The following is a 24964-nucleotide window of genomic DNA, read 5'->3' as shown; positions in this document are numbered from 1 at the left end:
GTAGTTTTTTTCTTCAAGTACATCAAATCTGTAATTTCAGTGGTTTCAAACTAATAATGTTAAACATTTTTTTAGCAGTACATGGTATCATTTTACAATATCAAAAAATGATTGATAGATAAAAACATTTTAAAAATTGGCCAGGTGTAGTGGCTCATGCCTGTAATCCCAGCACTTTGGGAGGCCAAAGTGGGAGGATCACTTGAGCCCAGAAGTTCAAGACACCTAGGCAACTTGTGAGACTCTCCATCTCTACAAAAAGTTTAAAAATCAGCCAGGTGTGGTGGCAGGCACTTGTAGCCCCAGCTACTCAGGAGGTTGTGGTAAAAGGATTGCTTGAGCCTGGGAGGTCAAGGCTACAGTGAGTTGTGATCACAGTGCTCTGCTTGCGCCTGGGCAACACGGCGAGACTCTGTCTCAGAAAATAATTTCACCACAGTAGCACAAAGGATAATTACTTGTGCTAGAAGGATTAAAGACTGCCTGGCTACCACAGGTATTAAAGACAAGTCCACACTTAGTAAAAGGGCATGCTTTACATCTGTCCTGCCCAACATAACTTTCAGTGATGAAACGTCCAATAATCTGCCCTACCCAGCGTGGCAGCTGCTAGTCACCCATGGCAATGAGTACTTAAAATATGCCTAGAGTGACTGAAAAAAGTTTTAATTTTATTTACATTTTGGTTTTAAGTAGTCATTTGTAACTAGTGATTGCTACTGTACTGAATAGCACAGCTCTCCTAGATAGACCTCAGCAAATTCTTCATTCAAAACATGTAGTCTGTGTTCCAATTATCCTACTATAGTTCAGTGAGGGGTCAAAATAGCATCCTAAATAAAAGCTTTAAATTATATATCATACAATAAAAATTCCGTTATTCCTTGACAAATCTAAAGACCTTGAAGAACTGATCAATAATCATATTGCTACTCATCGTATTTATTCTGGTAATACACTGATTTTCTAAAATGGCTTTTCTCTTGAAATGCCCAATGGGCACCAAATTAAAAGATGAATCTTCTTAGTTTTATTAAGTTAAAATTCTTACGTATGATGCATTCATATTGTTTTATATATGATATTCCTATCTTATAACCAAAACCAATACAAAAACCAAAAATCTCTATTGTTCATGGATAATGTACCCAGTGGATAAATGCCTATGTTTTTAATACAATCTAGCAACCTTAATAATCAATTACTTTTTTAATTAATAAAGATAAAAACTGTTTTTAGAGCAAGTGAAGATATAATGTGCCACTTCTCGAAAGATTGTCTTAATTTTAAAAATGAATGCGCTGACCTTTTAGTAAAGAGAAAATCTTCAAAAGTATTGGCTAGTTCTGGCCACATACTGTCAAATTTTCCAGAAGAAGCATGCTGCCGGGCAACAGGTAGTCCAATAGAAAGAACCTTGAGAAGAGAGGATACTGCCAGTTTCCATGTGCTTTCAGAAGGGCAGGAATACTTCAAACTGAGAGGAACCCTAAGAGTCTGAAAATAAGAACAGTTTAATATAAGTATTAATTAAAACATACACACACAATTTTAATTACTTAAGAAAAACTACAGCAGAAAAAAAAACAGCATAGGTATTTTCATTTTTAAAAGGATGGCATTTTTCAAAAAAAATTAGCAGGGCATGGTGGCACATGCCTGTAGTCCCAGCTACTCCAGAGGCCGAGGCAGGAGAATTGCTTGAACCCAGGAGGTGGAGCTGCAGGGAGCTGAGATCGCACCACGACACCATAGCCTGGGCGAGAGTGCGAGACTCCATCTCAAAAAAAAAAAAAGGGATGGTATTTTCATTTAAAAAAGGATATTATTTCCCAGAAAGGCCAATTCTCAGACATGGTCTTTAAATATTACCTGGAAAGATATACTTTTAAATCCTGTCTCTATCTTATAAACAATGAGCCTTAAAAAATAACATTTTTGAACTTCAGTTTTTCATCATTAATAATAGGGATATCACCTGGAAAGTTAAGAGTAGGAAACACAATCCTGTAGCTTTTCTTAACCTGATGTTATGGAATCATAAATTCTGCCAGAGTTCTCTCAGCAAAAAGTAATTTGGCTGATGTGGATATAACATCTACAAAGGGTCAGTATTGTTTATACAGTCATCTGCCACATATATACGGTAGACCACGTAGCATAGGTGTGAAGTAAGCTATACCACCTAGGTTTGTGTAAGTACACTACGACTGATGTTCAGACAACAGTGAAATGGCCTAACAATGCATCTCTCAGAATGTATCTCTGTACTTAAGCAATGCATGACTGAATTTTCCCAGTAATGGCGAGGGAACAGTAAATAAAACATAAAATGTAAATAACTTGAAGTTGTATGGTCTATCTGTAAAATTATTTGAGTTTTATAACCTACTCTAATTTGTGTGTACTTTTTTCCTTCTCCAAATATTTCAGTAAAACTGGTAATTTAAGATTTGACCACTGAGGGTACAGGAGTAGTGCATTTGAGTTATGTACAGTGACTAGACATACAGTGGCTGAGTACAGTGACTTATCTTTTTAAGTGATCAACTTTTGAGACAGGTGGCTTTTATTTATTAAAAGAACTAATTTGGAGGTTGAGAATGAATTTCTCTGATCACAGTTCTATCTGGCAATTAGAACACTAGATTGACCAAAACATCATAGCAAACTAACACAGAGCACTATCAACAATTTTGGCATACTGTCAGGCAATTTGCATTAGAGTAAAAATTCCGGTCTAAGAAAGTGCAGAAAAGATAAATTATCGTATTTCAAGGATATAAAACCAAGTATCATCACCTTCCACACAAATTATTACAGAGTATTCACATAGTATACATATTAACCATTACACAGTAGCATGAAATGGGCCTTCATTAACAGATAATGAACACACCCAGAATCTACTTAACTCCTTCCCTACTTTCCACCTCCATACATCCATGTGCTTTGGGAAGAACTGTTCCTACTTATAGTTTGGGAAGTCAGGCAAAGAGATGACAGAGCTGATCAAGCCAATGAATCCACTCTGTTTCCCTGGCCATAATCATTGGCTTAAGAGTGGGTATGGGACCTAAGCTGGTCCACTAAAAATTAATTTTAGGAACTTAAGAAGAATAGAAGTGTGTGAACGTGTGTGTGCATGAACATACACACTCTCTCCGTCTCTGTCTCAGTCTCCCTATAGGACACATAATCCTATTACTGGCCTACAGCTATGAAGAAAAAATGATATGGTCAATTCTTAGCAGAACAGTCTAGAGAAAAAAATGTAGTTTTTGATAATACTGCTGATCCACTGGATCAACAAATCAAAGCCCTTCCTCTATCTTTGAATTTTCTAAGTAAGCATGCCAAAAAATTCCCTTTATTGTTAAAGCTAGTCAGAGCCTGAGTGTATGTCATTTGCAACCAAAAGAATACTAAGTGATACATGGGCCATTCTGAGTTCACATTTTATAACTCAAGCTAAGATAAAAGAAAAGTATGGTGTATTAGTGTCATTGATATTTTACTAAAATCAAGAAAACATTCAGCATAGCAGATCCATTCAATTTATACATTTTATTTTTAAAAATGTTTACAAAACTAAATAGAAAGTGGTATACAGCATGTGCTCAGCGATTGTCTGCGACCACAAGGTTCACAATTTTGGAGAAAGAGCCTTGTCCAATCAACCACAAAACAATGTGGTAAGTGGTACCAACAAAATGGGATTTTAGAAAAGAGATCAGCTCTCTTCCCAACACCCAAGATGCCGAAAGGAAAGAAAGCCAAGGGGAAGAAGGTGGCTCCGGCCCCTGCTGTCATGAAGAAGCAGGAGGCCAAGAAAGTGGTGAATCCACTATTTGAGAAAAGGCCTAAAAATTTTGGCATTGGACAAGACATTAGCCCAAAAGAGACCTCACCCGCTTTGTGAAATGGCCCCGCTATATCAGGTTGCAGTGGCAGAGAGCCATCCTCTGTAAGCGGCTGAAAGTGTCCCCTGCAATTAACCAGTTCACCCAGGCCCTGGACTGCCAAACAGCTACTCAGCTGCTTAAGCTGGCCCACAAGTATAGACCAGAGACGAAGAAAGAAAAGAAGCAGAGGCTGTTGGCCCGGGTCAAGAAGAAAGCGTCTGGCAAAGGGGATGTCCCCACTAAGAGACCACCTGTTCTTCGAGCAGGAGTTAACACCATCACCACCTTGGTGGAGAACAAGAAAGCTCAGCTGCTGGTGATAGCACACGTAGACCCTATTGAGCTCGTTATCTTCTTGCCTGCCCTGTGTCGTAAAATGGGAGTCCCTTACTGCGTTATCAAGGAGAAGGCAAGACTGGGACGTCTAGTCCACAGGAAGACTTGCACCACTGTCGCCTTCACATACGTGAACTCGGAAGACAAAGGTGCTTTGGCTAAGCTGGTGGAAGCTATCCGCACCAACTACAATGACAGATATGATGAGATCCGCCGTCACTGGGGAGGCAATGTCCTGGGTCCCAAGTCTGTGGCTCGCATTGCCAAGCTCGAAAAGGCAAAGGCTAAAGAACTTGACATGAAACTGGGTTAAATGTACACTGTTTTCTATAAAATCATGCAAATTTTCCTTCAAAAAAAAAAAAAAGAGATCATTTAACTCTTTTAAAAATATAAACTGAGTGGCTGGACACAGTGGCTCACGCCTTTATTTCCAGCACTTTGGGAGGCTGAGGTGGGTGGATCACTTGAGGTCAGAAGTTCAAGACCAGCCTGGCCAACATGGTGAAACTCCATCTCTACTAAAAATACAAAAATTAGCCAGGTGTGGTGGTGTGCACCTGTAGTCCCAGCTACTCAGGAGGCTGAGGTGGAAGAATTGCTTGAATCTGGGAGGCGGAGACTTCAGTGACACATGTCTTATGTTATATATAAACTGAGCCAGGCACAGTGGCTCACACTTATAATCCCAGTGCTTTGGGAGAAAGAGGTTAGAGGGCTGACTGAGGCCAGGAGTTTGAGACCAGCCTGGGCAACACAGCAAAATCCAGTCTCTACAAAAATTAAAAATCAGCTGGGGGTGGTGGTGGTGTCCACCTGTAGTCCCAGCTACTTGGGAGGCTGAGGCAGGAAGATCACATGGGATCAGGAGCTCAAGGGTACAGTAAGCTATAGCTATGCCACTCCACTCCTGCCTGGGTAACAGAGTAAAACTCTGTCTCTAAAAAAAAAAAAAAAAAAAAAAAAAATACAAACAAAAAAATACAAACTGATTCATATCACTCTTTGGTATTCAGTCCTTCAATGGTTAAAGAACAAAGTCTGATCTTATGATAGCTTAAAAGACCGACAGGTATCCTGTCAGACATATCCCAGGTCCTGAACTAAATTTCTCAACATTTCTTAAATATACACCATGATCTTCTATACTGCTTAATTTACCTATAATACCTGACTCCTCCTTTTTAATCTAACTCTTAACTCCTTCAAGTGTCATCTCTGTTAATTCTTGCCCAAATCCCCTCAGCAGTTTACTTAGTTTTTTGTCTTTCAGAGGAACTCCATTTTTATTCAGCACTGACTACTTGGCAAGCATCGTTAAATGCCATACCTCAATGGATTCTCTTAATATAGTTAAGACATGAAAGTGGTGTTGGTATTATTCTTTACAGATGAGAAACATACTCACATAGGTTAATTTGCCAAAAGTCATAAAGCAGTAAGCCAATAGTGGACTACTTGAAGTCAGGCTACCTGAATGCAAAGCCTCCACTCTGGTCTTTACCCAGCACTTAACACACTGTATTATTACTTGTTTGCCTTTCTTTATTCTCTATATTGAATTATTAAATGTAAGAATCATTTTATTCATTTTAAAAGTACTAGTAACTTGTAGAAAGATGCCTGAAAAACACGTTCAATAAATGAAGAGGGGATAGTTTTGGTGAAGTAAGCAGTCAGGAAAGAAAAGTATCATAAAAGTCAAGGGAAGAAAGAGCTTTTAGAAAGCTCAGCTTTCAGAAGGCCAGTACCATGCTATAGGGAAGATAAATCCCTAGAAAAGGACTTAGGCTGTGAAGATTTGGTCTTTTGTAACTTTGAGAAAGCAGTTTCTGTAGAGCAATATGGTCATAAGCCAACACACAATAGGCAAGGAGTGAGTGGTGACAAGGTGAAGGCCACAAACTGTTTAAGGGATATGGGAATAAAGGAAAGCTGAAAGAGGATGACAATTTGAGTAGGAAGTACAGTTGAGAGAAAATTCTTATAGTATCAAACCCTTAATAATCCTTGTATAAGATGCTGAAAGAAAAATGAAAAAAATCACCAATGACGAAAGGTGGGAAGGTTGGTCTGGTATTTATACAATCAGTGTAAGGTATATCCACATGGTAGAGGAAAAACAAGGTATAGGGTTAGTTCTTCAAAACAGGGGAAAACAAGAAATAAGCCTTAGAGGAATGGAACAAAATCAACAATTTTTTAAATGGCTGTCCATACAGTAAAAAAGTGGCTTAAAAAACTCAGCATGCATGTTCAGTTCAGTTCAGTTAAGGCTGCGTTGTTAATTTCTCCCTAAATGCTCACCAACCGTGAAGCTTGAGAAATACTGTCCTAGGAATGAGGATCCTCACTGTCTTATGTGGCAAAATGTAAGAACTCTAACATATTTAATGCACATGTATGTTAAAATATTTTTCACTAAAAAGAACTTCTCATACTTTAGAAAAATGGCTTGCTAAATACAATTCATGAGTGTTGGATAAAAGTCATAAATAATAATACAAATTATATTTTCCATTTATCCCAATATAATATTACCTAAGGAATAATTTCAATAATGTCCTCACCATCTAATGAAAGTGTAGAAATGAAAAAAAGGTACCTTAATAATATTCTGGAGCACTTTCTCATTCACCACTGCTTTGTGACACGCTGTTTTTTGGTATAAATCCACAACTACTTCTAAAGATCTTTCCGCAAACGGCACATAATTCAAGGCTACCCATTCCGCCTAGAAAGTAATATTTTCACACGCAGTTAAAAATAAACAGGATTAATTTAATCATATCGTTTTCAAAGAGAAAGCATATTTGTCTTAAAGTTCAGGTCTTGCTTTTAGGTCAGATTATATTACACATGCAAAGTTTTCAAAGAGATATGTACTTCATGAAAAAAATAATTTTCAGCCAGGCAAAAATTAAAACTATTGGAAAAAGCACACAGAGCATTCTACCAAGAACCGGGAAAGATGTACTTTATTTGTTGCCAATAGGTTAGGACAATTTTAGGAAATTTAACTCACCGGTGCAAATAGTTGGATCTATTGTGATTCCATTGTGTTGCAAGACAAATAGAATGAGAAAAGTTAATACATATTAAAACTACTTTCAGATGATATAAAATAATTTTTATGTTGAGTGAGCAAAATCAGCATGTGCATGCATTCAGAAATTTACTTTTCCCCTAAGCCAAAGATAAAATTTGCCAACTATGGCTATAAAAATATTTTATGTAAAATCCAACTAAATTTCACACCAGTAGTGTACAACTTGTTATTTAGTACAAACAGTTTCTTCATCTTGCATGGCAGGTATCTATTTTAAGTAAGATTAGACTTAGGAATTTAGAAGCTGTTTCGTATTGGAATGGGGCAACCAAGAAAGAGGTACAAAGGAACTTAAATTTTTCAAGGAAGATGTACTGTAGAATAATATAAAAGGCCAAACTTTCTGAAGAACCAGTTGGAAGAGGAAAGTCATAAATGAGGAGAAAAAGGACACAGAACTGGTTTCCCAAACAATATTTCTATTCAACTTATACTGTTAATAGACATCTGTAAGTACATTTGTGAGTGAAAAGTATCTTTTTCTGAGATAATAAAAGTCCATCTTAAGTGGAACTGTATTTATATTAAGCCAAGAAATCTTACAAAGTAAATAAAATTTACAGTAAATTACCTGATTATATTTTGCATTTGCAATGTGCTTTGTTTCCAGCTGTCCATACTGTGGAGGTTTACAGGAAAATTCTACAAATGCCAACAACTGGTCAAATATAGCTGGATACATTATCTGCATGTTTTCTGGTCCTACACAAATGGCCTATAAAAGCAAAATATGAACATTAGAATGCATACTCTGAACTCCATTAAGTTCTTTACTGTATATATATTTGTTTAACTAGAGAATCTTAAAAGCTGTTTTATTTTATGTATTATACCATCTTTTCTAAGCCCTGCAGGACATAAACTATTTTAAATTGTTATAGAATAATGTATAGGCTGAAACAATCAGCTAAAACAACGTTCTTTTTTTAAAGTGTAATTTATTTCTGGCCGGGCGCTGTGGCTCACACCTGTAATCCCAGCTCTTAGGGAGGCTAGAGGCGGGAGGATAGCTTGAGCCCAGGAGTTCGAGACCTGCCTGGGCAATATAGCGAGACCCTGTTCTCCACAAAAAGGAAAAAAAACAAAACAAAACAAAAAAGGGTAATTTATTTTTTAATAGAACAGAAAAAGAGCAAAGAGAAGTCCCAGGCAGTCCTCAGGTTCTACAATCTGATCGTCTGTTCAGTAACACAGACACTAGGCCATTAAGAATGTGTGACTGACTACAACAGCACTGACTTCAAATTTAGTGATGTAAGTTCATTGAAATGACACCTGATTTCTGCACCATGGCTGGTCCAACAACTTTAACAAATAAACATGTGTGTTACAGTTGGGAAAATAAGTCATCTATGAACATTTGTTTCTAAAAAATATATATATACGGATTAATTTTTAACAGGGCTGTGTATATTTAATGTGAAAGGTATCTAAATATATAGATTTGATTCAAAATAAATTAAAATGTTAACATAAGAAAATAACACTTTAATAGATAGTAACTAGTGTCTCCAGATTTCTTCAAATAATTTGATAGGAAGAAAGAATAAAATACATCTCATGACACTGTAGACTTTAATTATTCAAACGTGTTGAAAATACTTAAATCTTTTGGGCTTTTTTTTCTAGCCAATTTATTTTTTATTTTCATATTTTTTTGTTTAAGTCTTCATTTCTCTCTGTGAGAAAAATATTAATGATGTTATTTATGAAGTGTCTAAAATATACTTGTGCTTTATAAGACAAAAAGCATGATCACTTTATGCCTGAGAGTATAGATACTCTTAAAATCCTAAACCAAAATTCAAAGCATTTTTTAGAAAATTTCTTTAAAAATACGTCCAAAATTTATTTTATGCACTCCAGGGCCTTTAACTTATCAGATAACACATGAGTTTTATTTTTCCTTAGAGGAGATATAACCATTTAGCTGTAATGAAAGTTTTAGCTAAAACTGCACTGCCATAGAAAACAGACATGCAAGTGCTGCCCATACCTAAGTTTGACTGTTCTATAATTATAATGTAAGAAAGTAGTATAAAGACATATAATACCATCTCAGTTTTTTTCTCAAAAATAATGAAGAATTTGAATAGTAAAATTTATATAGTCTAAAAATTCTCTTTGTTGACTGCTTATCGTTCTACTTTCTTCTTCATTAACCTCTTGCTGGGTCTTAACTCTTAGAAGTAAACAAGTAGTAATTATTGTGGAAAAAGAGTCTGAATTACTCTGAGTGCATTCTTTTATTTTAAATGACTAACAACAACCAAAGAAGCACATGTAGGTACCTGAGAAAACTAAGTATTATAATTTCTTTGTAAGTATGTTAACACAAATTAATGACTTTGATTATACATTTTGATTTTCAATCATCCTTTATAAAAAGAAAATATACTAATAGTGTTATGGTTGATTTATAGAGCAATTTTGGGACTTTAAAATGCATAATTTTAAAACCCACAATTTTTCAACAACAAATTCCATCTAAGAAAAAGTTTTTATGGGTTTTTCTTCAGTATTCTTAAGTTTGAATATCAGAAAAATCTATAGAAGAAAACTGATAACAAATTTTAGTTCAAAAACTAAGAATCAACAAGCAATCTGGATATTACCTATTAGTCCTTGAAAGCTGTGTATGTGAAGGCAAGAAAAAATACTGAATATCTAATTTCTTATATTGTTTAAAGTTTCACTTACTAACTCATTTAATAATAATCCATTCAGTGCCTGGCACATACTAAGACTTTGCTAGAGAACTCAGAGATGAAAATAACAACAGCTAACATTTACTGCATGTTTAACACATGCCCGGCACTAAGGGCCTTAAAAATATCCCACTTAACAAGCAAAAAGGTATAGATTTATTATTTTTACTTAATAGATGAGGAAGCTGAAGTATAGAAAGATTAAGAAACTTGCCCATGTTATTTAGAAGACAGAGCTTTGTTACACACTCCAAGGGCATCATTCACATACAGTGTGATGCTGTCTCCTGGAGCACAACTTGGGCAGCCCTGGTGATGAAAGCAGACAGTTTCCAGCCACCTGACTAAGAAGTTTAGCAGCAAATAAGACAGATGCAGTTTCCTGACCTCAGGACTTACAGTATAGCACACACAAAAGGCAGATAATTAAATTCCCAGCTCCTCTACACATGCTAAGATAACTTGGCAATAAATAAATAAATTAGCACACATAACTATGTCAACTTGGCTGGGAACTGGTGATTTGAGAACAAAGAGAAGACTGAGAACTTGAAGTCCTAAACAATATAAAAGCACTGAGGAAGACAACATAAATGCTCCTCTTTAGAAAGAATACATAATATCAGAAATCAGTTTTTCTCTTAGGAAAGAAAATAGCTTTTAACCAACAAAATGTTTTGCGGGATAACTATTAGTTTAAGGATAAAGTCCAAAAGCAAGTAAATTTGGCTTGTGCAAAAATGTTGTGGCACCTGTGGAAGAAAACATAAAAACACAATAATAAAATATACATTTTTCTGTTAGGAAATACTAGAGATCCATTCAAAATCTCACATTCAAGATCTATGACACATCATTTAGGTGATCATACAATACAACAATGGCTAGTGTGAACATTAATAATTTTAAAATAATATAAACAACAATAACCCTTCCTAAGTTTCAAACTGAAGGTATATTTTGTTTTCAAAGCTATTAAAAGCTCAGAACAAATTACTAGTAGTTGGGATAAATGATTCTACTTTTTTAAAAATAAAATGTATACTTTGTTTCAGAAAACTAACAAAAACGTTGTTTCTTGTTTATCCGGTACACATATACAAAAACCTGAATCAACGATCTGAATGAGAGTATCAGATTACGGGCATCTCAAAAGGCTTATGTCTTATCTTCTTTTCTGATAACTCTTCCATCCCCTGCAGTCTATAAGCAACTTATCTGCATGTCCAAGGGACGGGGGGAGTAATTACTGACATGCTACTTTTCTCTTTTCTTTCCTACTGAAAATAAAAACAGATATTTTAATTGTAGAAAACCAATATCCCTACACTGAATTTTTTAAAATGCCAGACTCTCATAAATTTTTAGTTTCTTCACATTTCCTGCACAATGCAACTAGGGTTAAACAGATTAAGATGTAATCCCAACTACTCAGGAGGCTGAGGCAGAAGAATTGCCTGAACCTAGGAGGCGGAGGTTGAAGTGAGCCAAGATCGCGCCATTGTACTCCAGCCTGGGTTAACAAGAGTGAAACTCTGTCCCAGGAAAAAAAAAAAAAAAAAAAAAAAAAAACAGATTAAGAACTGCTGCTCAGCCAAACTTCTTCCAGAAGTAGCTAAGAGGTATCGTGGTATAGTAGAAATATCACCATTCTCACTGTGAATTTTTTTTTTTTGAGATGGAGTTTCGCTCTTGTTACCCAGGCTGGAGTGCGATCTCGGCTCACCGCAACCTCCTCCTCCTGGGTTCAGGCAATTCTCCTGCCTCAGCCTCCTGAGCAGCTGGGATTACAGGCACGTGCCACCATGCCCAGCTAATTTTTTGCATTTTTAGTAGAGACGGGGTTTCACCATGTTGACCAGGATGGTCTCGATCTCTTAACCTTGCGATCCACCCGCCTCCGCCTCCCAAAGTGCTGGGATTACAGGCTTGAGCCACCGCGCCCAGCCTTCACTGTGAAAATTTTTATCATTTCAGTTGAGTAGCATGCAATCAGTTAATCAGAAATTTAATTTACGCTACACAAATGGTTACTGACAACAGGTGCAATCACAATCTAGATCTACTCCAATCTTATTAGAATGTCTTCACTTTGCTGGACAGGCTGGCTACATAGTTGGCATTTTTTGGCTTAGCATTTTGATGGCTGTGAATTGTGCTACCCATTTTTCTTGATAGTCTAAAAAACACTTTGAATTTGATCTAGTCGTGCTTATTAATCTGAATTTGCTCAATAATTTTAGTTGTTTCAATACTTTTTTGGTAATAACAAAATACACATAGTAAAAATAAATCTCTTTAAAAACTGAGGAACAATACTTTTTATAAATTTCTTCTTTTTTTTTTTTTTTTTTTTTTTTTTGAGACAGTTTCGCTCTTGTTACCCAGGCTGGAGTGCAATGGCGTGATCTCGGCTCACCGCAACCTCCGCCTCCTGGGCTCAGGCAATTCTCCTGCCTCAGCTTCCTGAGTAGCTGGGATTACAGGCACGCGCCACCACGCCCAGCTAGTTTTTTGTATTTTTAGTAGAGACGGGGTTTCACCATGTTGACCAGGATGGTCTCGATCTCTCGACCTCGTGATCCACCCGCCTCGGCCTCCCAAAGTGCTGGGATTACAGGCTTGAGCCACCGCGCCCGGCCTATAAATTTCTTCTTTAATGTAGGCTTTCAATAATTTGAGTTAAATTTAAGCACAGATAAAAAAATAATGTAATCTGACTGCTTATTAATTTTCTAATCATAAAAGTACTTTACTAAAACATTTATTCCAAATATTATATCCTCTTTTGAAGACTTGCATAGGCAAACCAAAAATCCTGTTCAAGTGAAACATGAAGATGCAGGTAGCTTCTTTAAGATTCAAAATATACATGAATTACCTTTCAAAATATAGCAGAAAACCACAAGTTTTCAAAATACCTAGATCATGACAATCCTCTCAATTTATCCCAATGTATACATATACAACAATCTTGGTGATCTAAAATTTATCCCCCCAAATATATAGCAAAATAAAAAAAATTCAGAGAACGATATGCATTATTAGTTAGCCACTAAAATTATATTACCTTTTGGAGAACATCTAAAGCTGTAAGTACAGCTTCCTGTAAACTTGTCAAAACTGCTTCGGTATAAGATGGAAGAATAAAAGGGGATGCATCTGAACTTATTGGGACTGAAATAGCACTGTGCAATATGACTCCCAACTTTTGCAAGTCATCCATGTTGAAACCAGTTTTTATGTGTTGGTAGAGAGCTGGAAATATCTGAATTAAAGCTGTAAGAAAAGGCTGGCTAGGAATAAAAGTTAGTTTATCAAAAGTAATAGGAGGCTTAGTACTTTCAGATCCAATTCTATACCAGGTATTCCATGCTGCCCACCATAGATTCAAATCTTCTAGCTCATCAGTAACAATGGGTGGCTCAGAGCTACTATATCTTCCAAGTCTTTCTCCAATGGAATCTGTTCTTACAAATGGCCGGCTCATACCAGGGCCTGATATGGGCCCTATAAGAACAGGCACAGGTACATTAACTACAGGTGGTGTCTCAGGCTTATCCAAGTCTCTGGCAGGAGACACAATCTGTAAAATTTCCTGGAAGCTTTTCAGAGCGGCCAGAGACACTTCATTGTTTTTGCTGAGTGCTGCTGATTGTATATGGTCAAGAAGAACATCCCAAGCTCTTGAAAAATCTCCTATATTAGGAAGAGACAAAAAAACTATTATCATAAAAGTAATCAAATTTTCTCTTAATATTAGACACTTGAAAGCATATCTGCTTAAAATCCCACAGAACTGGAAAATATATGACTAAGTACTAAGGTACTAACAATGGGAATTAAAATTATCATAACCTAGAAATCTAGCAAAAAAATTTTTTCAGATATAAGAACAAAGGGCAGCAAGAAGAGGATGACAGATGTATCAAATAATGTTTCAATCTTGAAAACAAAACTCAGGTAAGTATGGGTACATTAAAATCTCAGATTTCACCACTATACAATTCATCGATGTAACCAAAAACGACTTGTACCCCGAAAGCTATTAAAATAAAAAAAATTTTTAAACCCAAAAATATCTATACCATTTCCTAGTACTTCTGCCTGAGAACAGAAAAATAAATCAGTGAGATTGAAACAAATGCATTTCAGTAACACCTTCAGTTTATCCATCTATAAGATGTTCTTATTCTTAATCGAATAATCATTGGAAAAGTTGTAACTTATGATAGTGTACATACGTTTTATTATTGGCCTAAATATTTACGGTAAACTATATACATTCCATAAATCTTAAGTTTATACTTTAGATTTCATATTTAAGTGATTTCATAGCTGCAGAACTTTTTCTTTCTTTCTTTCGCTTTTAAAGAGATGGTATCTCACTCTGTTACCCAGGCTGGAGTGTCGTATGGTATGATCATGGCTCACTGGGCTCCCACCTCAGCCTACCAAGTGGCTGGGACCACAGCCACATGCCACCATGCCTGGCTAATTTATTTTTTAATTGTTTTTTGTAGAGATGGGGTCTCTCTATGATGTCCAGTCTGGTCTTGAACTCCTGGGCTCAAGCGATCCTCCCCAGCTCAGCTTCCCGAGTAGGTGGGACTACAGATGCACACCACCATGTTTGGCTTATTTTTGTATTTTTTTGTAGAAACAGGATTTTACCATGTTGCCCAGGCTGGGCTCAAGCAATCCTCCTGCCTTGGCCTTCCAAAGTGCTGGCTGGGATTACAGCTGTGAGCTACCACGTCTGGCCAGGTCTTTTTCCTACAGCAAACAACCCTAATGGCTTTGTTAATAACATGGATTATTATCTACATACTGGCATTAAAATGATGTAAAAAATTAGGAAAATTGATATTTTCCAAAGCAGTATAACGTAAGTAGGCTATGAAACATGTAAATAAATAATCAAGGTTTAAGGACTTTCATTTTGCAAAGGCTATAAATGACTAGTTTTTTTTTTTTTTTTTTTTTTTTTTTTAAAAAAAAGGGACAAACCCAAATACCTGAGAAAGCAGTCAGTCAGTAAAAAAGCTTGAAGTAGGCCTGCTATAAAACAATAGGTACTATCTGCCTACTCTGGACAAACTGGAACACCTGCCTAGTTATATGCATTCCCCCACCGTATTCATTTTATTAAAAATTGAGGGCTGGTCGCAGTGGCTCACATCTGTAATCCCTGCACCTTGGGAGTCCAAGGCATGTGGATCACCTGAGGTCAGGAATTCTAGATCAGCCTGGCCAACATGATGAAACCTGTCTCTATTAAAAATACAAAAACTTAGCTGGGCACAGTGGTGGCACCTGTAATCCCAGCTACTCAGGAGGCTGAACCAGGAGAACTGCTTGAACCTGGGAGGCAGAGGTTGCAGTGAGCTGAGATAGCACCACTGCACTCCAGCTTGGGCAATTAAGAGCAAAACTCTATCTCAAAAAAAAAAAAAAAAAAAACAATTGAGGTAAAATTTACATACAATAAAAAATACAGAATTTTAAGTAAACTGTTCAAAGAGTTTTGACAAATTATATTTTAAAACTATCTAATGGTTAAAACACTTCTGCCTGTTGCCATCACAGTTTAAAAGTCTCATGAATCATTATATTTGCCTATCAGAATGGAGACCTAATATCAGATTTAGAATATCCTGTGCCATTTAGGGAGAAAAACCTCTGCAATTCCTCTATTAATATATTTTATATCAGAGAAGGAGTCTTCTTTAAAAGAGTAGATATAATTATATATTGCATGTGGTTATGTTAAAAATATAAAACTTATTCTAAAATAACAAATATCATTTTCTAGTCTTCAAGTTATAAAAAAAGATCAGACATTAACTATCCTACATCTTCATTTTTAAAAATCTCAATCTATTAGTTCTTAGCTTTTAAGATAAATATCATGAAGGTACCAAAAACGATGCTTATTTTGTTAAAACTTTGCAAATGTACAATGAAAATTTGTGCATTTCACTGTATGTAAATTTTACATGAGGAAAACCTCAAAATTTAAAAATACATATACCCAACATGCAAAATGGCTCAGATAGCATAAATTATTTGTTTTTGAAAAACGGGGAAAAAGTGCATATAAAGAACAACATACAAAAATGCCTATGGAATGAGTAAATATACTTGTGCTTTCACACAAAGAAGTTTAAAAAAAGCCAAGCAATTTAAAAAATAGATAAAATAATATGTACAACATGCTCATAACTATGTATAAAAGTATCTCTGTTCACCTTTTTCTACCACTACCAGCACTACCACCAGAATTAAAAGTATACTAAGCAACTGGGTTTCTCAGTCTTGGTACCATGACATTTCTGGTTGGATAATTCTTTGTTATAGGAGACTGCATTGTAAGATGTGCACCATAAGATGTGTAGCATTAACCCTTGCCTTCCCCAGAAAGCAGTAACACTCACCCCTTCCCCAGTTATGACAACTAAAAATGTCTCTAGAGTTGCCAAATGTCCAATGGGAGTAGAATGGGCCCTTGTTTTAAGAACCACTGATATGCCACCAACAGCTTCCTAACAAGTCTAACAACACCCTGCCATCCTTCCTTGTTTCCATTCCCGTCTACATACACACTAAGAGATGCACTTTGTGATCTTTTTGAAGTGTGTATCTGATGATGTCAAATCATGAATTATATCTTTAATTGTTCTTAGGATGAAGTTCTAACTTTTTTTTTTTTTTGAAACAGGTTTTCATTCTGTCACCAGGCTTGAGTACACTGGGACGATCTTGGCTAACTGCACAAATCTCAATATCCCATGCTCAAGCAAGCCTTGCACCTCAGCCTCCCAAGTAGCTGGGATTACAGGTGCACACCACCACATTCGGACAATTTTTAAAAAAATTTTTGCAGAGACAAGATCTCATTGTATTGCTCAGGCTGGTTTCAAACTCCTGGGCTCAAGCTATCCTAATGCCTCAGCCTCCCAAAGTATTGAGATTATAGGCAAGAGCCACCCTGCCTAGCCTCCTAACTTTCTCCTAACACACTGTACATGATCTGGATGATATGGCCTTTCCCTACCTCTCAATCTTGTTAAGAATCAAACTCTTATTCTCTTCGTTCTAGACCTTTAAACATGCTAGGGTCTACCATCTCTTTTCCTCAATCTTCTCCTGTCTTTTTTACATTCTCTCATTGACTATAAGGCTCTTCACACTTCATCTTACCCTTGCCTGATGAACTCCTACTTACCCTTCAGATCTCAGGAAAACTAAAGCTTTATCAAAACCCATGTGGAACTCACTGGCCAGGTCAAGTATCTGTTGAAGCTCACAGTGTACCATTCCTTTGCAACTTGTCACTGTAGCAATTTTGCCTTTATTTATGTAATTATGGCTACTCCTTCATGCACATGATAGCAAAAATGATGTGTATTTTGCCTTTCACTGTATTCCCTAGAGGCTAGACCACAGTAGGTACACATTAAATAACTTATCAATGAAATGAACGGAAACACACATGCTTACAAATACACCACACATAAAGACTAAGTTAAGATCGATTATTCTTAGGTAGTAGCATTGTATATGAACTCTAAAATAATTGTATTTTCCAAATTTCCTCTAACATTAATTACTTGTATAACCAGAAAAAAAAAAATGTATGTATACCTAAAGGTTGCAGCAAATATCTTCTAGTGTTGAAGATCCTTGCTACTCCAGCCAATGTTAATACCCATGTCTCAGCCCATTGCTTTTCTGCTGTGTCCCTTGAATGATGAATGAGAATATTGCCACCTCCAGACTCAATCTTTTCTTTGTCTGCAGTGGTAGAGGACTCTCGAACTCTGTCCAGTAGATGAAAGAGTACCTAAATATTTATAAAAATGTCATATAAAAAGCATTGATAATATAGTTTAAGTAATCGCATAGGAGCAACAGCAGCATAAGAATCTAGCAAGTGTTACAAAAATATACTTGACAATCTTATCAATCTCTATATATTGGAGGAAATTGATCAACAGACGTAATTATACACTCCTTTTTTTTTTTTTTTTAAGAAGAAGCCTTGCTGTCACCCAGGCTGGAGAGCACTGGTGCGATCTCAGCTCACTGCAACCTCCACCTCTTGGGTTCAAGTGATTCTCCTGCCTCAGACTCCTGAGTAGCTGGGATTACAGGAGCCCGCCAGCATGCCCAGCTAACTTCTGTATTTTTAATAGAGATAGGGTTTCATCATGTTGGCCAGGCTGGTCTCAAACTCCTGATCTGAGGTGAGCCACTCGCCTCAGCCTCCCAAAGTGCTGGGATTACAGGTGTGAGCTACAGTGCCAGGCCTTAATTATACATTCTTAAGTTTATCATGTAATACAAAAAATTAAGGCTGGGCACAGTGGTTCACATCTGTAATCCTGGCACTTTGGGAGGCCAGGGTGGGCAGACTGCTCGAGCCCAGGAGTTCAAGACCAGCCTGTGCAAAAATGGTGATGCCCAGTCCCTACAAAAAAAATATAAAAATTAGCCAAATGTTGTGGTATACATCTGTAGTCCCAGCTACTTGGAAGGCTAAGGTGAGACGATCACCTGAGGCCCCAGGGAAGGTTGAGGTGGCAGTGAGCTTTGATTATGCCACTATACTCCAGCCTGGGCAGTGGAGTGAGATCCTGTCTCAAAAAAAGAAATTAAAATTAACTGGATAAAATATAAGACTTGTTGAGGTATCAGTGGAGGATCTATGGGGTAATGTATAAGAAAAACACAAAGCTAAGGAGAGGAGTCCAGGACAAAAGTACAATTATCAGAGCTGGCTTGTACCTGTAATCCCAGTGCTTTGGAAAGCCAAAGTGGGGAGGATTGCTTGAAGCCTGGAGTTTAAGAATAGCCAGGGCAACATAGTGAGACTGTCTCTACAAAAAAAAGTTTTTAAATTAGTGTAAGCCTATAGTCTCAGCTACTCAAGAGGCTGATGTGGGAGGATCAAGCCCAGCAGGTCAAGGTTGTAGTGTGCTATAATCTGACCACTGCACTTAAGCCTGAGTGACAGAGCAAAACGCTATCTCACACACAAAAAAAGACCAACTGTAGGATATGAACAATTTCTGTGTTCTCAGAGTGTAGTCTCTGAACTAATACCAGCAACATCAAATATCACCCAGGAACTTGATAGAAATGGAAATTCTCAGGCCTCACTCCAGGCCAAAATAATCAGAACCTCAGGCTAGGGGAGAGCAGACAACAGTGGCTCATCAATCTATGCTTTAACAAGTCTTCAAGGTGATTCTGTTACATTTTAATGTTTAAGAGACTGAAGTAGAATAATCTGGAAATGAATTACAGAAAATAAGACAATGCAAGGAGTGTGAGAAAAAAATCATTAACAATTAGGTAGCAAAAAGATAAAAAATGAAGTTGCTTGAAAAGAAAATAAGAATCAGAAAAGTATTAGATTAAAAACAAATTGTAAGGGAGAATTAAGCATGTCTGTGATCTCAGGAGGAACTATGGGATGGAACTGAAATATAAGACAGAAGGAAAGAGGGCTTTTACTATAATACACATAATTTTGTTACTTTAAAAAATAAAAATTAGAATGTGAAAAAAGAAAACAGGGCATTGGATTATTTTATTTGGGACCATATAGTGTTATTTATATATATATATATATATATATATATATATAAATTTGAGACAGTTCACTCTGTCACCCAGGCTGGCATGCAGTGACATGATCTTAGCACACTACATCCTCCACCTCCCAGGTTCAAGAGATTCTCGTACCTCAGCTTCCCAAGTAGCTGGCTTTATAGGAGTGCACCACCACACCCAGCTAATTTTTTTAAAATTTTAGTAGATATGGGGTTTCACCGTATTGGCCAGGTTGGTCTTAAACCCCTGACCTCAGGTGATCCTCCTGCCTCAGCCTCCCAAAGTGCTGGGGTTACAGCCGTGAACTACCATGCCTGGCCTATTAATTTTTTAAGAAGGCATTTTGGGGTCTATTAATTTGAAAAACTCACAAAAACAAGTGAAAGGATTATAAATAGGATTCTATCATAATGGAACAGATGGAACAAAAAAGAAGAGACTTTTAGCAAAGAGGAAATGATTACTAATAAGCTGCTGATTTTGTTAGGATGTTTCAAAAGAAGAAAAAAACTGAAACTGTAATTTAATGAATAAACATTATATGTACAATATATCATTTGGAGGTTACTTTTATTTGGTGGGTCTGCAAGTAAATTTCAGTGCTATTAATATTCGTCTGTTTATAAAATTATCTTTTGATTCTATTTAAATTACAAATCTATAAGTAGATCTCAAAAGTAAAACAAACAAAAACCCTAAAAGCTTTCCACTCTATTGTAAGGGACTGATTATCCTTTATAGTTTAGTAACTCCTAGTTTTTAACATTTGGGAAAACGGGGGAAAAAGAGACAAAGGCAGAAATCAAGAGAGACAATAAGAGATGAGAACAGAAACAGAGATAAAGCTGTTAATATTTAATTTGCTCCCTGTGAGGTACAACTTACAACATGACACAGCTAATAGTTCCTGTTTTGTCAAACATACAAATGCATGGAAATTCTTTAAAAATTAAAAGAAACAAGTTTAAATGAAAAAGTATTAATATAAAAGCATATCTCATTAAAAGCTGATAGTCCAATCTATTTTACAATACCTTCCAAATAACAGTGTGCCAGGTTGAATGCTGTAATAAAGTTCCATGTGCACCAATCGTAGAAAACAGAGTTTGCCCTGCACTCTTCCTGACAGCAGGACGAGGATCCACGCAGAGTTCACCCAGTTTTGCATAAAGACATAACCACAAGCAATCAAATGGTGGTGCAGGGTGGAATGGCCGATTTAAAACAACTCCTTTCTCTTCTGCCTGCTTTTGCTGTAATGCCTCTTCCTTATTTAGTTCTTTTTCAATAGTTTCCCCTCGTTGGAAAAAATAATCTGAAATATTCCACTAAAAAGCAAAGTAAAAAAATATTAGTTTATTCAAGGTTTCATTTTAAACACATAACTATGCAACATGTAGTTGTTTTACCTTTCACAGTAAAACTTTAAAACAATTACTTCAAAAATCTCTTTCCTAGTAGACTAAGTTCAGTGAAACACCTCTTCCTCTATTAGTATCTCTACATGATTTCAGGAGAAAGTGGAGAAACAATCTTCTGCTAACATTTATTTTTTTACTTTTTTAATATAAAAAATGGTGATTAATGATCAGTGATCTTTGATTCAACTATTGTAACTATTTTGGGGCACACAGCCGCACTTATGTAAGATGGCAAACTTAATGTGAGTTTTCTGACTCTTTCATCGTCGGTTTGTTTCCTCATCTTTTTATTTCTTCTCAGGCTTCCCTATTCCTTGAGATACAACAACAGTGAAGTTAGGCCAGTTAATAACCCTACAATGACCTGTAAGTGTTCAAGTGAAAGGAAGAGTCGCATTTCTCTCGCTTTTAATCAAAAGCTAGTAATAATTAAGCTAAGTGAGGAAGGTATGCTGAAAACCAAGACAGGCCAAAGCTAGACTTCTTGTGCCAGTGAGTCAAGTTGTGAATGCACAGGGTAAGTTATTGAAGGAAACGAAAAGTGTTACTCTAAAGGAAAAACAAATGATTACAAGGTACACCAGCCTTACTGATGATAACAAGAAAATTTTAGTTGTCTGGATAGAAGGTCAAACCAGCCACAAGATTCACTTAAGCCAAAGCCTAATCCAGAGCAAGGCCCCAACTCTCCACAATTCTATAAAGTCTAAACAAGGTGAAGAATCCGCAGATGAAAAGTCTGAAGCTAGCAGGGGCTAGTTCAGAGGTTTAAGGAAAGCGTTATCACCATAACCTACAACTACAAGGTGAAGCAGCAAGTGCTGATGGAGAAGCTGTAGCAAGTTATCCAGATCTCCCTAAGATCACTGATGAAGGTGACTACACTGACCAACAGATTTTCAGTGTAGACAAAACAACCTTCTTATTTTACTTTTTTAAAAGAGACAAGGTCTGGCTCTGTTGCCAAGCCTGGAGTGCAGTGGTATGATCATAACTCACTGCAGTCTCCAAGTCCTGGGCTCAAGCAATCCTCCCATGTAGCTAAGACTACAGGCGCACACCATCATACACAGCTAATTTTTAGTAGAGATGAGGGGTCTCACTTTATTGCACAGGCTGGTCTCAAAACTCCTGGCCTCAGCAATCCTTCCACCTCAGCCTCTCAAAGTGCTGGAATTATAGGCATTAGCTACCACGCCCAGCCTGAAACAACCTTCTACTGGAAGATGTCATGTAGGACTTTCATGGCTAAAGATAAAAAGTCAATGCTTGGCTTCAAGGCTTCAAAGTACAGGCTGATTTTCTTGTCAGATACTAATATAACTGGTTCACATTAAAGTCAACTGAAGATTTCCTTTGTATATACTATAGTTTACTAAATCCTTTCATGACAAACCCTTCCGGGTTTGACAAGCCAAACTTCAGCTCAATGTACGAAATTTATTTCAAACATTTGGCCATTAATATTTAAGTGATGTTATTTAATCCTTCATGCAGATTTAAGTTTGAAATTTAAAAGTCATATAAATAATACGCAAAGAGCTAAAAGTATATTTGCTTAGCATTCATTCCCAACTGAATAACAATGATTTCTAAATTATATTATATTTTAAGGACAATGATACTTACCAATAAACCTATTGAGGTTAAACTAATATTAAGTTCTTGGTTATGGAGACCAAAGCTACCTGCAACATCTACAACTATTTGTAGGCAAGTACAAGGCATTGTTGGCAGAAAATCTGTCACAACCAACTGAAGACACTGGAATGCAGTTCGTATCAAGGATTCTCTGAAAACAAAAGAAATGTATACAGATGCAATTATTTTATTTATTTATTTATTTTTGAGACAAGGTCTTACTCTGTCACTTAGGTTGGAGTGCAGTGGTGTAATCATGCCTCACTCTCAACCTCCCATGATCATATGTTCCCCCGACCTCAGCTTCCCCAGTAGCTGGGACTACAGATGCACACCACCATGCCTTTTTTGGTGTGTGTGGAAACAGGGTCCCACTATGCTGCCTTGGCTGGTCTCAATTTCCTGGGCTCAAGTGATCCTCCTGCCTCGGCCTCCCAAAGTTTACATTTACGATTATAGGCCATGAGCTACCACAACCAGCCTTAATTATGCATTTAAAAGAAATGTGTAAAAATACCTATCTTACAATAATTTGAATGAAGTAAAATTTTATTTTAGAATTTAAGCAAGAAACTCTTTCCTCATATAGATCATAAAGTATTTTAACATTTACATAAATGTAAAATAGATACACTTACTTAAATTAACAAAAACAAAGAAGCTTGCAGGTAATGAGATAAAAACAAATTAAAAAAATAAAGTATTAATAGCATATTATTTCTATTTGTATGTCATACCGACTAACCAAAAAAAAAAAAAAGTAGACAATAAATGAGAATGGGAAGTTAGCCAGTTACTTTTCTCCTCACTGTATCCCTGGTATCTAGTAAAGTGCCCAGTAAATGTAAATACACACAATTTACTGAAAAAGAGCTCCTCATTCTTTTATATCTATACTACATCTTATTTAAATCTCCAAAGAAAATAAATCCCACATCCAGTCTGTGAGAAAAGAGTAAATTTTGAATTTCAAATAAAGATAACAACTATTTGGTTTTGGAGAAAAATTCTGATGGTAAAAACAATAATGAAAATGGTAAGGATAACTGCTAATACTCTGAATGCTTAGTATGTCACATACTTTCCAAGTGTTTTACACCTATTAATTCATTACATCCTTACTACAATGCCCTATGTAATATATCACATTATAGGCTAGGAGAAGACACTTAAGCTTGATCTAAGCTGATCTCGTTTCAATTTAATCATCTCAATATTTTGTAGTGCTTAAAGAATTTTATTACTATATGGCCGGGCACGGTGGCTCAAGCCTGTAATCCCAGCACTTTGGGAGGCCGAGGCGGGTGGATCACGAGGTCAAGAGATCGAGACCATTCTGGTCAACATGGTGAAACCCCGTCTCTACTAAAAATACAAAAAATTAGCTGGGCATGGTGGCACGTGCCTGTAATCCCAGCTACTCGGGAGGCTGAGGCAGGAGAATTGCCTGAACCCAGGAGGCGGAGGTTGCGGTGAGCCGAGATCGCGCCATTGCACTCCAGCCTGGGTAACAAGAGCGAAACTCCGCCTCAAAAAAAAAAAAAAAAAAAAAAAAATTATTACTATAAACATTTAAGAAAAATTAACTTTCCATAATAGTCTCAAGCATCTTGGTCACCTATAACTCTTTAGTCATCAAAGCAAGACAGTGTGTTACTACAGAATTACAGAAAAATATATCCAATGTCTGCTGAATCTCTCCACTGCAGTCTCCTACACCAAAAGTTAAACAAGTCCATTATGTCCCCTCCAAATTTGTCCATCCTTGTATATTCCCTATTTCGTTAATGATACTACCATCCCCCACTAAACTGCCTAAGTCAGAAATCTGGAAGACATTCCTGATTGCTATTTTTTCCTTTGCCCCTACAGTCTATCTGTTAAGTAGTTCAAATCTCTCTCTTATTTCTAGTGAGTATTCGTAGGCATTCTCATTTCCCACTCTCCCCTCCATGATGCTGTCACAGTTATATCTATCATATTCTTATGTGATTACATCACTCCTCTGCTTAAAATCCCAAAATGTCTTTCAACTGTATTCAGGATACATTCAAAACACTTACAAAAGCACATAAGATTTCCTTCATAATTTTGGCTCTGTCCTCCTCCTGCTGAAGGTTGCTTCTTTTGTGGCATAACAAACTACAGTCACGTATTGCTTACTGACAAGGATATGTTCTGAGAAATGTGTCATTAAGCGATTCTGCTGCTGTATGAACATCA

At 36.6% G+C, this 24964-nt stretch overlaps 1 protein-coding gene and 1 pseudogene across 3 annotated transcripts in view; one reads left to right on the top strand and one right to left on the bottom strand.

The window, feature by feature from the left end:
* Positions 1–24964, bottom strand: part of MON2 (MON2 homolog, regulator of endosome-to-Golgi trafficking) — a 137191-nt gene that overhangs the window by 22014 nt on the left and 90213 nt on the right. For 2 of the 3 annotated variants that reach the window (XM_003926513.4, XM_074402829.1), the window contains exons 23-30: positions 22730–22892; positions 20714–21007; positions 17706–17904; positions 13129–13757; positions 7922–8065; positions 7267–7284; positions 6847–6975; positions 1307–1497 (exon numbers count right to left, since the gene is read on the bottom strand). In XM_003926513.4, the coding sequence (XP_003926562.1) occupies positions 1307–1497; positions 6847–6975; positions 7267–7284; positions 7922–8065; positions 13129–13757; positions 17706–17904; positions 20714–21007; positions 22730–22892 (1767 nt within the window). The remainder of the gene's footprint in view (positions 1–1306; positions 1498–6846; positions 6976–7266; positions 7285–7921; positions 8066–13128; positions 13758–17705; positions 17905–20713; positions 21008–22729; positions 22893–24964) is intronic. The other variant, XM_003926512.4, reaches the window with a different exon arrangement.
* LOC120364976 (large ribosomal subunit protein eL8 pseudogene) lies at positions 3607–4554 on the top strand (annotated as a pseudogene).

This window comes from Saimiri boliviensis, chromosome 7, assembly GCF_048565385.1.
Source record: "Saimiri boliviensis isolate mSaiBol1 chromosome 7, mSaiBol1.pri, whole genome shotgun sequence".
NCBI lineage: Eukaryota > Metazoa > Chordata > Mammalia > Primates > Cebidae > Saimiri > Saimiri boliviensis.
The sequence above is the reverse complement of the archived record's forward strand: the minus strand, read 5'-3'. Positions and strand labels throughout refer to the sequence as shown.